The 15,977-nt window shown below is 35.5% G+C and overlaps 1 protein-coding gene across 7 annotated transcripts in view; it reads right to left on the reverse strand.

Annotated features, from left to right (window-relative positions):
* Positions 1 to 15,977, reverse strand: part of SLC2A13 (solute carrier family 2 member 13) — a 428,310-nt gene that overhangs the window by 103,400 nt on the left and 308,933 nt on the right. For all 7 annotated transcript variants that reach the window (XM_089920529.1, XM_089920530.1, XM_089920531.1 and 4 more), the window contains 2 exons: positions 14,308 to 14,471; positions 8,124 to 8,244 (listed from right to left, as the gene is read on the reverse strand). In XM_089920529.1, the coding sequence (XP_089776655.1) occupies positions 8,124 to 8,244; positions 14,308 to 14,471 (285 nt within the window). The remainder of the gene's footprint in view (positions 1 to 8,123; positions 8,245 to 14,307; positions 14,472 to 15,977) is intronic.

The raw sequence follows: 15,977 nt of genomic DNA on the forward strand, positions 1-15,977 counted from the left end.
ACAATTGTATAGCATATATGAGTAAGGATAATATACTTTCTTGCTGAATTTGATTACACGGGCCAAGATTTGAGGGATTTATTGTTTTGAGGGATAAATTACTATCTTAAATTTCAAACGTTTATTATTTTATACTAAAATTCTGTGAAGATATCTGACATAGTCACCAATCAATTTCACAATGATAAAAATTAAAAATCAGGAAGAACTAAATATTTAGGTCCCACAAAGTTAAACATTCATATAAATACTAATCAATTTAAATAAAATAAGGATTTCCTTTGCTTTCAAAATGAATGAACTAGAAAATGCTAATAAGTTCTCCCAATGAAATAATTTTTATTCCTGATTTGATAAGACTAATCAGCATGCATTTATCATATAAAAATCAAAATCAAACAAAAGAAAAGGGAATAAGAAGCTTAAAAAATTAAATTCTGGCCCTCATCTGGGCTACTGGCAATGACTTTATGATTCACTGATAATTATAAAAATGAGCAGTACATTTTTAACCTCTGTGAAGGGTGGAAACTTTATTATCTACCGGCAAGTTGGTTGTAATGTACAACATCATTTCAAAAAATTTTGTTCTATGATGAAATTACCATAGAATTCACATAATGATCAATGTTAATTGCCAAGGAGTAACAGGTTTCCAAAAAAACTGGTAACTACGCAATTTAGATGCACATGGAGAAAAATGCCAGTTACTCTAGATGTATCAAGTGAAAAGCAGGGGAATAAAGGACTGATTTGTATTATCAGTTACTTAATAATATGGCATGCTCAAGATACGCTGAGCTTTGAGTATCAATCACTAAAAATTAAGTACCCCTACACAGTTTAAAATAAATTTTCAAAGTTTACCTTCCAAAAATGATAGAATCATCTATTTCACCGTCAAGAACACTGTCACAGGACTGGATAACGTATTCCTTTTTAAAATATAGGACAAAATAGGGATGATATTCTAGAGTGGATTGACTTGAAATGTGCACAAAATTCCAGGTTGATTTTATTTACTCATTGTAATGATCAGAGCTCTAGAATGAGAATAAAAGTCCTTGAGTTTCAGAGATATACGCTTTCCCCTTTACCTCTTTGTGTTACTTCAGACCTAAATGGATAAGTTCAAAAGAGCTTTTCTCAAAAGTCTTTTGAGTTCAAGAGGGGGTAAAAATGATATTTGAAATAAAAGTATAAGTGACAGCAAATACTGTTCTTATTATGGGACTGCTGTACTTAACTGGAAAGCAAGGGAAAGGCTCTCCTGATTTATATCTTTGAAACTGTGTTCTAAGAAGTGAGCTACAGTGAGATTTCAGAGCCCCAGACTCCTGTTACATAAGTACTATCCTAACCACATGTAAAGCATCTGTTCTTGTATGTCATTCATCCAATCACCCAGCCCTGTTAGCCCCCTCCAAAATATCTCTTGAGTCTCCACTGCCACTGTCAAGGCTGCATTATTTTCCTTTTTTTTCTTTTGCGGTACGCGGGCCTCTCACTGTTGTGGCCTCTCCCGTTGCGGAGCACGGCCTCTCACTGTTGTGGCCTCTCCCGTTGCGGAGCACAGGCTCCGGATGCGCAGGCCCAGCGGCCATGGCTCACAGGCCCAGCCGCTCCGCGGCACGTGGGATCCTCCCGGACCGGGGCACGAACCCCTGTCCCCTGCAGCGGCAGGCGGACTCTCAACCACTGCGCCACCAGGGAAGCCCGAGGCTGCATTATTTTCTTACCTAGGCTACTGATTTCTTTTATCTGATCTCCCTTCACTGCCCTTTGTCCTGCTCTAATCAATTCTCCTAAGCAGCCAGAGTGATCTTTTAGAAACACAAATCTGATTAAATCATTCTTATCTTATCATTCTTTAAAGGCTTCTCAGTATTCTGATGCTGTCTAAAATTCTCATGGTTTATGAGGGTCCCAGTGTGGTCTGTCACTGGCCTGCCATCCAGTCTATCTTTGTGCTGTTCTCTTGCTCATGCTTAGGGCTTGTACACATGATGTCCCCTCTTCCTGGAATGCTCTTCCCCCACTCTTTGCAAACCTAAAATAAAAAGCCTTCTTTTTTGTCTTTAAGCCTTCCCGAAAAGCACTTCTTGACTGTGGAAAATAAGGTTTGAGTAGGGGATCTTGCCACTGTGGGGGCTTGGCAGGTCCTCGGCCAAAAGCCCAGGCATCAAGATAAAAAGGTCATGAGGAACTCAATGAATATGTCCCATAAGTGGTCAACTTCCACCATCCTCCTATCCAGATGTCAAATTCGGTACTGGGTATTTAAGTGCTAGCAAAAGACATGTACAATTATTTGGAGATAAAGGTACATGATAAGGTTATGTGGGCTTTTTGTTTCAAGTCTCATTTTCCCTTTCAACTAATTTAATTACGTTTATCTTTACCTTAAGTCTGTGGATATTATTCAACAGATATAGCATATTTTCTTCCATAGTTTTATTAATATTAACCTCAGGCCTATTAGCCTGTACCATCAGGCCAAAAAAAATTAAAATATGTTATTTTTAAAGGAAATCAATAAGTTTTAGAAAACAAAATTCAACAAAAGTAAAAGTCTCATTCACAGTATAACACTATATTCATTGTCAAGTTGCTAAGAATTATTAGAAACAAACACATTATCAGTCAGCAGGATGCCAAATACTGAAAAAAAAAGGGGGGGTAATAGGGTTTCTGCACATTTCTAAGGTCAGATAGGAGTTTTATGATTGAATCTAACAGTCTCATAGTGCTAATGCCAATGACATGTGCTCAATCACACAAGGTTGGCAAAAGGAGAAGAAAAGTGTATGAATGCAAAATTATTTTTTATTGTAAATGAACTTTGAAGAGACTAATTATAATTAGTTAGGCATATACAGTTTCTCAAAACTAGTGTCACCACCATAGGGAGGTCTATAGATGAAGGAACGGTTTGTCAACTTGGATATTTGGAAACTTCATTTAGAGAGGGAAATATGAAAATATTACTCTATAGAAAAAGAGCCACATTGATTATTTTTGTACTCTTGGTTTAATAATGTTCAAGAAGAAAAAAAAGGAAAGAAAGAAGCTGGCAGTTACGCAGTTAAAAAATACTGAAGCGGGCTTCCCTGGTGGTGCAGTGGTTAAGAATCCACCTGCCAATGCAGGGGCCACGGGTTTGAGCCCTGGTCCGGGAAGAACCCACATGCCGTGGAGCAACTAAGCCCGTGCGCCACGACTACTGAGCCTGTGCTCTAGAGTCCGCAAGCCACAACTACTGAAGCCCGTGTGCCTAGAGCCTGTGTTCTGCAACGAGAAGCCACCGCAATGAGAAGTCCGCGCATTGCAACGAAGAGTAGCCCGCGCTCGCTGCAAGTAGAGAATGCCCGTGCACAGCAACGAAGACCCAACGTAGCCAAAAATAAATAAATAAAATAAATAAATAAATAAATAAGTAATACTGAAGCGTATGGCAGTGGTTCTTAATGAAAGATGTACTGGAATCACCTACTCTCCACTGTTCTGGTGAGGCAGATCTGTGGGAGTGAAGGACGGGTAGCTTTAAGTACCTCCTCGGATGGTTCAGGTAAGACTCAAATGAAAAATATTAATAGCAAAAAGAGCAGTGAATTAGAGGCACAGTCCCTTTCTCCTTCAATTACCCCAACTCATTTCCATGATCTACTCTGCCTGGTTGCTCATAGTTAATCAATTACTTATTTTTAATTATTGTTGATTTTTCTCTCTTAGGTATATCTAGAATATGTCTACCTATTTCTCTTGAGTATCACCTTCATAGTCCAGGCAATTATCAATCTCTCTCATAGACAATTCTAATAATCAGTCTGCCTATACCAACATGTGCTCACTGTGCCCCAGAGAGAAAGTTTAGAATAGAAAATCTGGTCAAGTCATGACTTAAAACTGCTTAAAATTAAAACACTACTTAATACTGCTTAAAACTCCTCTTCTTCAAAAGATGGGAAAGATTTCTACCCATCATCACAATCTCATCTCCTATTATAGGTTTTATGGATGATAACAATGTCTATAATATTTATTGAGTGCTTATTATGTGCTGAGCACTGTTTTAGGTGCTTTCCATATATTAATTCATCCTTACTATAATCCTATGAATAGGTGCTCCAAAATATTTTTTAAATGCATGTATGCATGAATGAATGAATTAGTGGCAATGTGATGAAAGCCCTAGGACAAGAGTACCTTGCAATTCTACAGCTGTATACTTTAAGATATATGTTTACTTTGAAGGGTTTGAATATAATGAGATCATACTTACAAATAATAAAAAGTCAAAGATTCGAGGGAAGTGTTACATAGGAAACATCTGAATCCTCAAAGCTTGGATAGCTCTCATAAGAAAATATGTTTATTAGTAATTTGAGAGCATGGAGCTTAAGGCCATATTAGGAGTATGCATGTGCATTCTTATACGGATATATGATTCAGATGATACCCTCACTAGAGTTATTTTTCCTAGCCTTAGCTGGCACCCTGTGACTGTACACAGTTTTAGCTGCAGGAAAGTGGATCTGAAAGGTGTTCTTTAATACATTTGGTTCACAAAATCTAACCAGGACTTGGAACAAAATATCATCAATTAAAAAATTAAAAATTCTACCAAGGGTAAGTTCTTATTAGAAATTATTTAGGGTAGTCAATGTCTTGGGTCCAAAGTCATTAGTGAGCCCCAACCTACAATATTTTTGGTTCTAACCTACCTGGTGATGTCACACAATCAATATTTATTGAATTAAAATAAAGAACAACCATTGTTCCTGAACCATCCACTTTCTTAAATCTTCTACTCTAGTCAGAATGCATTACATACTAGTCATTGTAGAATATAGATTTCTACAAGTGGAGGTGCTGAATAGAGGAGCCTATATATTTAAGTTTTATTAGGTGAAAGTATATTAATTTCCAAAATGGAGAAAAGTTTACACTCCCACCAATAGTATACAATGTTCTTAAGATACGGGGAGGGGGAAGGGTAAGCTGGGACAAAGTGAGAGAGTGGCATGGATATATATACACTACCAAATGTAAAACCGATAGCTAGTGGGAAGCAGCCACACAGCACAGGGAGATCAGCTTGGTGTTTTGTGACCACCTAGAGGCGTGGGATAGGGAGGCTGGGAGGGAGGGAGACACAAGAGGGAAGAGATATGGGGTATATGTGTATGTATAGCTGATTCACTTTGTTATAAAGCAGAAACTAACACACCATTGAAAAGCAATTATACTCCAATAAAGATGTTAAACAAAAAAAAAAAGATCGGGCTTCCCTGGTGGCGCAGCGGTTAAGAATCCGCCTGCCAATGCAGGGGACACGGGTTCAAGCCCTGGTCCGGGAAGATCCCACATGCTGCAGAGCAACTAAGCCCGGGCGCTACAACTACTGTGCCTGTGCTCTAGGGCCTGCAAGCCACAGCTACTGAGCCCATGCACCACAACTACTGAAGCCTGCGTGCCTAGAGCCCGTGCTCCACAAGAGAAGCCACTGCAATGAGAAGCCCATCGACACAACTAGAGAAAGCCCGCGCACTGCAACGAAGACCCAATGCAGCCAAAAATTAAAATAAATAAAATTAAAAAAAAAAAGATAGATACTAAACCATCTCTCCTTTGTTATAAGGCAGAAACTAACACACCATTGTAAAGCAATTATACTCCAATAAAGATGTTAAAAAAAAAAAGATAGATACTAAACCATCTCTCCCTTTAAATCTGTTTTCTTTGTTCAATTTTCCTATAGGATCATTCCAAGAGGAAAACATACCACCTATACTTACAGCATGAACATTACTCATCCTAAGGTCAGGCAAACATGACTGTTTCATGTTTATCTCCTTTTTAATCTTTATTTTTCTTCCAGTCTTACTGAGATATAACTGACATAAAGCATTGTATAGTTTAAGGTTTACAGTATAATGATTTGACTTATATACATCAGGAAATGAGTATCACAGTAAGTTCAGTGAACATCCATCATCTCATATAGATACAAAATTAAAGAAATAAATCTTTTTCTTGTGATGAGAACTCAGGATTTACTCTCTTAACAACTTTCATATATGTTGTATATTGTATGTTTCATGTTTATTGTAAAGAAATGGGAAATGTGTATAGACAGTTTTAACAACAACAAAATCAGTAAGGGGACTGCAGATATATTTTATAAAATCACTCAGACTATAAATACATGTTATCAAATTCTCACAAAGCCTAATATGTTACTCTGAAAGAAAGCACACAAGACATAAGTGTTTTGCATACTCAGTGACTCCCAGAGGACATCTAAAATTTGGTTCTGTTTTCAAAAATTGCTGCCCATTTTTGTGATAAGAATAAAATTAGGTTGTACCGCTTCTCTCACTCCACTACAACTTTATATTATATTGGTAGGTGATAGTATCTTATTGTCACCTACCTATATTGGTAGGTAGATGATAATAACTTAGATGGACCAGGAGGATTAATAGATTGATGATCATAAATTGCTGTGCAATGAACTATACTATGGCAATAAATATTTTTATTTAAATTTTAAAAGTCGATGTCAGGAAAACTATTTCATTATGTAAATCATTAAAAAGTTAGTTATTCCTTTCCTATATCAGAACTTCATAAAAATTTCTTTTCATATTCTCTGGCTGACTTTCTGCTTTTAGTTGACCTGACAGTGTATCAATCAATCTTATTCTGAATCTAAATTGCTGCATCTAAATCAGACATCAGATCTAGAGGGTATTCTAAGTTGCTCAAACAATAGTAATTTTTTAATAATTTGTTAGAGGTAACTGTGTTAAAAAACATTTAACTTAAAATATCTGTCAAGAAAAACAAAATTAGAGCATGCAGAATTCTAGCAATGGTCTGTCATCTTTCTAGCAGTTGAGGTGATATGTCCAAAGAAAGTAAAGATCACTACATCCAGAAATAGTCTATGGTAAGGGTAACTTCTTTTAAGACACCTTTCAATCTCCTTTAGAACATAAAGACTGTTAACAAAAAAAACAGTAAAGCGATAAACACATAAACTATTCATTTCCAAAGGCAAGTGGATATCACAATTAGCAACCAGAAAGGCATAATAATATATGTCTTCCTCATTGTTGTAATGAGAAGGCACCATAAATTCTGTTCAATGAGAAGCTCCTAGTGATTCCAAGTGGAATTAAGTATATCAATGTAATGTTTTAATTTCACCTAGGAGTATCTGACTTAATAAATCATTTACCCATTAATTTGAGACTTATGTCTGGTTAGTTGTAGCTGAAGGAATGTCATTTTTTGTTTTTAAAGCTATTCTATCCATATATTTTAAAGGGGTCGCTAGCCTTTCCAGCCACTAAAATGAAGTAAAAAACTTTGAAACTCTCCTGACAAATTTATTAATTGATCTGTTCAATCATTCAATCTTTAATTAATTCACTTGCTCATTCTTCAGTCCATCTGTCAGCCCATGTATGCATCCATCCATTTCTCTATCTATCAATCTATCACATAGGGTGTAAATTGTTAAACTAATGAGCTCCTAAACCTGCAGCTGACCATTAAAACACTCTCTTCTACAAGCTCTTTCCACTTTCTATTGCTCTGCAAGAAACCTAGTAGTGAGAGGAAACATTATTTTCTGCTTAAGTGAATGAGGCGATACCTGTGGAACACAGTGAAGATTAATTGCTAGAATATCCAGATGATAAACAACTGTATCAGACATGTATATCATGGAAAAGTTTAATTACTGATGAAAGTTCTTTATTTCATCTAGAATGTAGATGTCACCGAGTCATATACGATATAAAATAGTTTCACAGTATTCCTGCTTAGATTCTGTATCAATATATATACTTTCAACTTCCAGAGAAACATCACCAAAATTGTGTCTAATAACTCACTTTTCCTTAAGCATGCATTTGCACATGCTGTTCTTTGTATATTCTCTTTCTCTTCCTGGTGGTCCCTCCCTAACACCCTTCCCATTTTCTTCCTTTCCACCATTAAGTCTGGATACCTAGCAAGCTCCTACTCACCTTCCTATTTTAGGAAAGTTATAAGCAAAACAAAAAGTTACCAGAGTTAGGTTAAGGAAGGGGACCATTATAAAATCTCACCTGTATCTTGTGCAAGAAGTGTTCTGATCTAAAGGAGCTATTGGATTAAAAGTGATGGGTGGAGAAACCTGGGCTGATAGCAGAAATCCCAAAGCAAGAATAATGAGTGCTACGGTGGTACCTAAAAAAAAAAAAAAAGGAAAGAAAAAAAAAGTTTTACATCAGAGAAGAATTGACAACATTCTTCCAAAGCGGACTGGGTTTGGCAAGATATATCTCTAAAAAAATACCTTGATCTATCTTCATTGGATTAAAAAAAAATGATCCTTACACATATATATTGTCATAAAAACTCACTAGAATATTCACTGTGAGAAATGACAAGAGTAAAATTCAAATCAAATACATTTGCTAGCCAAGCAGTAGGTTAGTTAATAACTTTCTAAACAAACACCATCTTGGACTGCTGTATCAAAATCAATTAATGTAACCAACATTATCGAGTGCCTAATATATTAGAAGTATGAAAGGTAACAGATTTACACCAAGTGTTCCTTTCATTACCAAGAAAATTGTTCCAATGTCATTCAATCGGCTAAGACCCAAATAAGTAAACTAAAAAGTAACAAACTAAATATATCAAAAGTAGTTGAAAGAGTACTTCTCATTAAAAAGGAGTGGCATTTTGTAAAGACCTAAAACGTCAGAAATGACATAACACATATCAGTTGTCTTCCCTGTTGGCACTTGGAAGTGGAATATCTGTCTTTGATTTTAAGGTACAGAATGTGATTATATGTACCACTTTAAAAGCTCAGTTTTGAGTCCCTGATAGAAATACTGATAGTAAATAAGAAAGTTTTCAAATTTCTAACTATTGTTCCAGCCATTGTGAGGATTAAAAAAAGGGTCATGGGAAGAAAGGAGAAAGAAAATATGGCTGCATTTGTTTGTACAATTTATTTGAATGAGGCAACATGTTTAAAATATGGAATTCAAGGAGGTCATTTATGTAGCAGTAAAGTTTCTATTAGATAAATGGGAAAGTAATTTAAGAATGACCAAAAATATTTTTTAAATGGACAAAAGAACAACTTTGGGACGCACTGTGAAAGTGCAACTGGATTACATAATAGGTTTGTGTTTAAGGTAGAGGGGATGTGTCAAGTTAAGCACTGTGGTTAAGTCCTAGCTCTGCTGTTTCTTGACTCAGTGATCTTGGACAAAACACACAACCTTTCCAAAATTCAATTCTGTCTGCTGAAACTAGGGCTTAGTGAGAATACTCACCTTGCAGAATTACAGTGAATTTTAAATATCACAATACATTTGAAAGATTTTTATAATGCTAAAAAATGTTAATTATTGTACTATAATTATCATTAGAAACAGCAGCAGCAGCATATTTTTAAAACTCTAGAAAAAAGTTGAAAAAGGGGGAGGAGGCTTGAAGAAAAGATCAGAAGCCATTTTACCACACCAGGCTTGAAGAGGCATGAATCTAAAATCACAGTTCATTTTCCCCCGGTTGGCTTAAAATTCAAACCAGAAGTAGGAATAGTTTGAGGTATTACTTTCTCAAAAAACTACCAAGCCCTGAATTGGGAAACAAAACAGAAGTCTGTCTCTTAGAAAGAGAAAAGATATATTGGGCCTGTAAATAAAAATTATCCCTCTCTCCTCAAACAAAGCAAAATAAACCATGAGTTTTACTGTTACTTTGTCTATGAAAGAAGCTGGGTCCCTAAGTATTTTCCCAAATTACCTCCACAGAATATTGTCATGGGACAGGTAAGATTTGTTTCAACCTGGAAAAGTTGATACTTTTGGATGTGAAGGAAGGATGATACTCTTCTTTCATAACACTACTTAAATAACTTGTCTGTGATAAACTGTAAACTCTTAGATGCTGTACCTAACACATACTAATATATGTTCAATTCTAGTGCCTGGCATAGAGCAGATCCCATAGTACCACAGATTTTTGCAATACTGGCTATTTTTGAAGAAAACAACAAAACATGTTAAGACTATTCAGTTGAGGTCATGGGGTTAGTATGGGACAAATATACTAGATGAGAGTTCTGCAGTATGGATATTATATCTCTTGGATCCATCTCTAAAAAAGTCCAACCAACTTGCAAAATTTGGGGAAAAAAACCATTTTGGATATAAAAAAATCCCTAAATAGTTGAAGGTTTATCCTTCTTAATCACAAATTTATTTTTATTTTGACCCATTGGGGATGGAAATCTTTTAAAAGTCAGTATCATTCCTTTACTTTATTACATATAGTAGTGTTTCTCAATCCTGGCTTCCTATTGGAAAGCAAATCTTTAGAATGTACCTCAACCTCTGAATCAGAGTCTCCAGAAAATGGGGATCCGATAACATGACTCCACAGGTGATTGTGATACCCAGACAGGGTAAAAATCCTTATGAGATGATAAACTCCTTAAGGGAAGGGAATGGTGTCTTATAATGACTTTATTTATGGAATAAATTTTTAAAATGATCACCTCGCCCTTCATATACTCATATATCTTTAAGGCTTAAGACTACTTGAATTATCTATTTCCTTTAATTTAACAAATTACAGATGTTTTATCAGTCACTTGTTAGTATTTAAAGTTGTTATAGTTGTTGTCAATGATCCATTATTGCAACCTAGATTTGAGTCCAATACAGGAAGGCCTTGTATGAAAGGATCTTCTCCACTGTACTGGGTAGGTTGGGGACATTCTTTATATTTTAAGAGAAGAGTCCCTCTTAACCAAGTATACTGTCACATTTTGGAATTCTGATATCATTTTCCTAATAAAAATGTTCTCCATAGGAGGTGAAGTGTGTTGGATAAATAGCATTCTCAAAAACATCTGATGAAATAGGTTACCTTAATTACCTGGTACAGGGTTTGGATTATTAGTAAATACTCAGAAAAAAATAATTTCCCTCCCTAAGACTCTAACAGAGCACACTTTTTGTGCGTAAGTATCACGTGCACATATTCCAGACCTCATCTTCAGAGATTCTAATTTAGTTGATCTGGGGTTGGGTCCCAAGAATTCACAATTTAAAATAAGTATCCCTGGCAACTCTGATGAAGACAGCCTGTGAGTAATGTTTTAGGAAATATTCCACTACCAAAATATCTGGCAGAAAATAACACAGTGTTTCTGGCTTTCTGATTTATAAGCAATAAAGCTACATAGATATAAGCCTTCCTCTATTAAAAGGATCAAGAGGTTGTCATTAAATTCGCAATATTTACCAGAAAGACCAGTTCTCTTAGGGAGCTTTGAAAATATTAAAAGTCAGAACACCACAAAATGTCCTACATTTAAAACTATTCATGGACTATATATTTTACATTTCTTTGTATAAAGAGTTTCTTTGTCCCGGTTTAACTAAGTACAGTTTATTTTTAGTAATTTTTAAAGAACAAGTTCCTATTGAAAAAGTTATTTTGATTTTTTTTTTTACTATTTTTCACCCAATATAATAAAATAAGCCATAATAAAAACACAAAATAGGGAATAAAACTTTTGAAGTTAAAAAATTCTAGGCTAATCTAAGAAATTTTAAATAGAACAGTATTCTAATACTTAGCAATGGTAGAATATCAAATATATTATGATTTCTTTTATTAGGTGAAAAATAGTGAAAAACATATCAAGTTAATTTCTTTAAAATTTAAAAAATAAATTCTTTAAAACAATTTTTTTGGTGCTAATTCTTTAAAAAGTACTACAAATAAACTGTATTTAGCTAGACCCAGACAAAGAAATTCTTTATACAAAGAAATACAAAATATATAGTCCATGAATAATTTAAAGGTAGGACATTTTGTGGCTTTTAATATTTTCAAAGCTTGCTAACAGAACTGGTCTTTCTTGTAAATATTACAAATTTAATGACAACCTCTTAATTCTGCAGGAAAGAAAAGTGCCTCCAGGTTGCTCATAAAGGCAGTCCCTGGAATCTCTTGGTCTTTCCCCCAAGTCTTAATACTTTCTTTTAATAGTCAGGGATGGGCTCTGGAAATCCTTGGGGCAGAGGACCTATGTGGAAGGGTGAAACATGACATCAGCAAGAGGAGTTCAGGAAAGTTCCTGGATTCTGATGCAAGTTGATTTTACATTATGGTTAAAACAACAAAGAACCACTCTTTGGCAGTAACACTACTGTGATAGCAAAATGCTTTGGGCATTTTACTGTCTGTGTCAGGCACTGTTTGAAATGTTATACATGTATAAATGTGTTTAGTCTTCATTACAACCCTATGAAGTGGGGACTATAATTAACCCCGATTTACAAATGAGAAAATAGAACCTTGCTCAATATCACACAATTCAAACCCAAACAGTCTGGCTTTATATCTATAATGCCTCAAAATCCTGGAATACAACAAACGAAGGGACAGAGGCTGCTAGTAAAAAGCATTTTCCCCCATCTCAAAAATCAGCATTTTTCTCCAAATCTCAAAACCCAAATCCCAAATTCAAGACCTGAAATTTTATTTAAAAAATAGGCCTCTTGAGGTAGCAGTATACTAATGCCCTGTCAAAGAAAGTGTGTCCATTTAAAAAACTTTAAAGCAGCTATTACCTCTTCTTAGAGTTGACCTGAACCTCAGGCATCAGCAAATCCAATTTTCAACCCACTGTAGGAATTTGTTTCTAGCACATCACTGCCTGATGGCCATCTACCCTTTTGTTGAGAGTTTACCATACTAATGAGGCAGCCCAATTCATTGTTGGATAGCTCTGATTATTAGGAATATTTTTCTTATATTAAGTAAAAAATCTGTCCTCATAACAGCTACCATCTGTGAGAATATCTATTAGGTATCTGTTTAGTCTTTTTTCTGGGCCTAAACACTTCTGGTTCCTTGAACAGGTTTAGAAATATGTGGTTTTTAACCCTCACTTGTCCCTCACCTTTCCTCAGTTACCCTCCCGCTTCCCTATATATATTGGCTGTTGCGATTACCTTTGCGTTTTAATCAGACAGTCTTCCCCCTGCCTTCTCCTCAGTGCTGATACTGCAGTTCAACTTACATTATTGAACTCAAGGCTTCCACTCAAGGAAAGAACAGAGGGCGGAAGCATTCCACTCTTCCTTCTGGAGTTAAGGGTCAGAGGGAATATGTGCTCTTAATAACAGTATGAAACTCCACATGTATTTTCTCATCAAAATCTGGGACAACTGCCTTCAGCAGTTCTATTAGATCAGTGTTTTTTTTTTTTTTTTTTTTTGCGGTACGCGGGCCTCTCACTGTCGTGGCCTCTACCGTTGCGGAGCACAGGCTCCGGACGCGCAGGCTCAGCGGCCATGGCTCACGGGCCTAGCTGCTCCGCGGCATGTGGGATCTTCCCGGACCGGGGCACGAACCCGTGTCCCCTGCATCGGCAGGCGTACTCTCAACCACTGCGCCACCAGGGAAGCCCTAGATCAGTGTTTTAGGTATAATTTAGTTAAAATAGAATTTAGTTAATGCAGGCCTGGAAACTTTACATTTTAATAGAAAAATGTATTCTTAATCTAAATAAACTTATAAAGGAGCTATTAGAGGACAGCTAATTGATAAGTAGGAATCTGCTTGTATATTTGAAAAAGATTAGAAAATTATATGATGCAAACATGTGAAGGCAATGACAGAGATGGGTCTCATTTTGGCAAGTGAAACAGCCCTTGCATTACAGAGAAATAATAAATGGAATGGGTGGGACTTAAAGACAAACGATACTTGAATGTGAGAAGGGTTTTTCTTATTTAGTTATCATAGGAAACATACTTAACCAACCAGAATTTACACTAGGATTTAGGCCTTGTTCAAACACAAAAAGAGTCTGTCCCTGCTTTGTGAAGAAATTATATGGTTCTAATGTTCCACTGTTGAAAGAACTCTGAAAAAAAAATGCTCCAAATTTACTTCCACATTATCCCAAATTTAAAAAAACTATGTTAAAAACTGAGTTTATGAATACCAAGTTTTCTTCTCCATTTTGTACCTTTGAGCAAAACTCAAAATAATAACAGCAAAATGCTACCCTCAGTAGGTTCAAATTGTTATTACAATTCTAATTTCTAGTTATATATCATAATAAGTTCTTATTAAAAAAATTTTCAGAGGAACTCTATTATTTAGTTATGAAAACTATATCAGAAGTGGTACTGTATTTTAAAAGGTTAACTTGTCATCGTTAGAGAAAAGTTTATAACTGAATTCTTCGGCACCTACCTGCTAAACTACCAAACGTAAGCTTTCTGCGACCCACTTTCTCAACAAGCCAGACACCCACAAGTGTGAAAATGAAATTTGTGAAGGCTGTAACTGAAGCCAGCCATATTGCAAGTCTGTCATCTTCAACACCAGACATCTGCAGAATGGTTGCACTGTAGTACCTGGGAGGCAAGAATAAAACAATTGTTGTTAGTTATTCAAAGAAACACAGTTATTCATATAGAAAAATATCTACCCGACTAAAACAGACCAGGAATAACTATTAATAACACCAAGTTAAGATGGGAATCAATGCAAACTATTTAAAGGATCGCAATATAGAGACTGTGTTCAGATGAATTCATTTTTAACTTTGCATCAGTAAGAAGAAATACTCAAGCAAGTGAATAGAGGGCTGAAGCCTTTAAAAGTTGAATGTACCCCACACCTAGGGACAGTTGACAGCTGGTAGTTTCACTAAAACTACCAAGGATAAAGCTCCAAATCCATGGAATGAATCAGAAGTTACCATACGCTGTAAATTTATGTACTTAAAAGAATAAAGAGAACTGCTACATATACTAAAGAAAATGTGATATAATGGCAAAAATCTGGTACAAGTAAAGAACTTCTTCAAAGACACAAGGAGTAAGAATATATCAGTTTATCTGGCATCTGGTAAGGAGATAAGAAACTTACATGATGTACACAAAGAATGCCTTTGTGGTTCCTAGAAAGGTATACTCTTTGGTAAGCCTCCAGCACAATGTGCCTAGTTAGGTTCTACAGACTCATTTTGTTCCAAATGAATACACTGGAAACTGGCTCTAAAAAATCATAAAGCCAACTTGTTGACACACAATGGGAGATATGTCTGGTACGTTTAAAGTGACAGGTTTCTCATAGGACATTTCTTTTCCGGGGGAAACATCAGTAGCTGTATCAGAAGATTACTTTAAAGCGGCCCTTAAAACAAAGGAAGCAAAATACTCCTGGCAAATCATCTATGAAATGTGACAAAATTAAAATCCTGAAGATACATTCTGAACCATGGCTTTGCCTAGCTTTTAAGCCATTCCAAAACAAGTTAGCTTTACCCAAATCCAACAGTTGGCATCTGAGCAATGTATTCAATCAAGCTGGATATTTCCATAGTTACAATCTACAGTTTCTGGATATTAGTCAACTTTTTCATAATATTTCAAAAATAAAATTTGTTTGAATACATTTAAGTCTCATTGATTCATCAATGGCTACTGTCTACTATTTTTTAAATTATTTTATTTTTTAAAATATTTACTGGAGTGTAGTTGATTTACAATGTTGTGTTAGTTTCTGTTGTGTTAGTTTAACAAGATGAATCAGTTATACATATAAATATATCCATTCTTTTTTAGATTCTTTTCCCATATAGGTCATTACAGAGTACTGAGTAGAGTTCCCTGTGCTGTACAGTAGGTCCTTGTTAGTTATCTATTTTACATACAGTAGTGTGTATGTGTCAATCCCAATCTCCCAATTTATCCCTTCCCCCTCTTTCTCCACTGGTAACCATAGTTTGTTTTCTACATTTGTGACTCTATTTCTGTTTTGTAAATAAGTTCATTTGTACCATTTTTTTTAGATTCCACATATAAGTGATATCATATGATATTTGTGTTTGTCTGACTCAGTATAACAATTCTAGG

This window comes from Delphinapterus leucas, chromosome 11 (assembly GCF_059928025.1).
Source record: "Delphinapterus leucas isolate spDelLeu-1000000601 "Yukka" chromosome 11, BTC_Dleu_Yukka2, whole genome shotgun sequence".
NCBI lineage: Eukaryota > Metazoa > Chordata > Mammalia > Artiodactyla > Monodontidae > Delphinapterus > Delphinapterus leucas.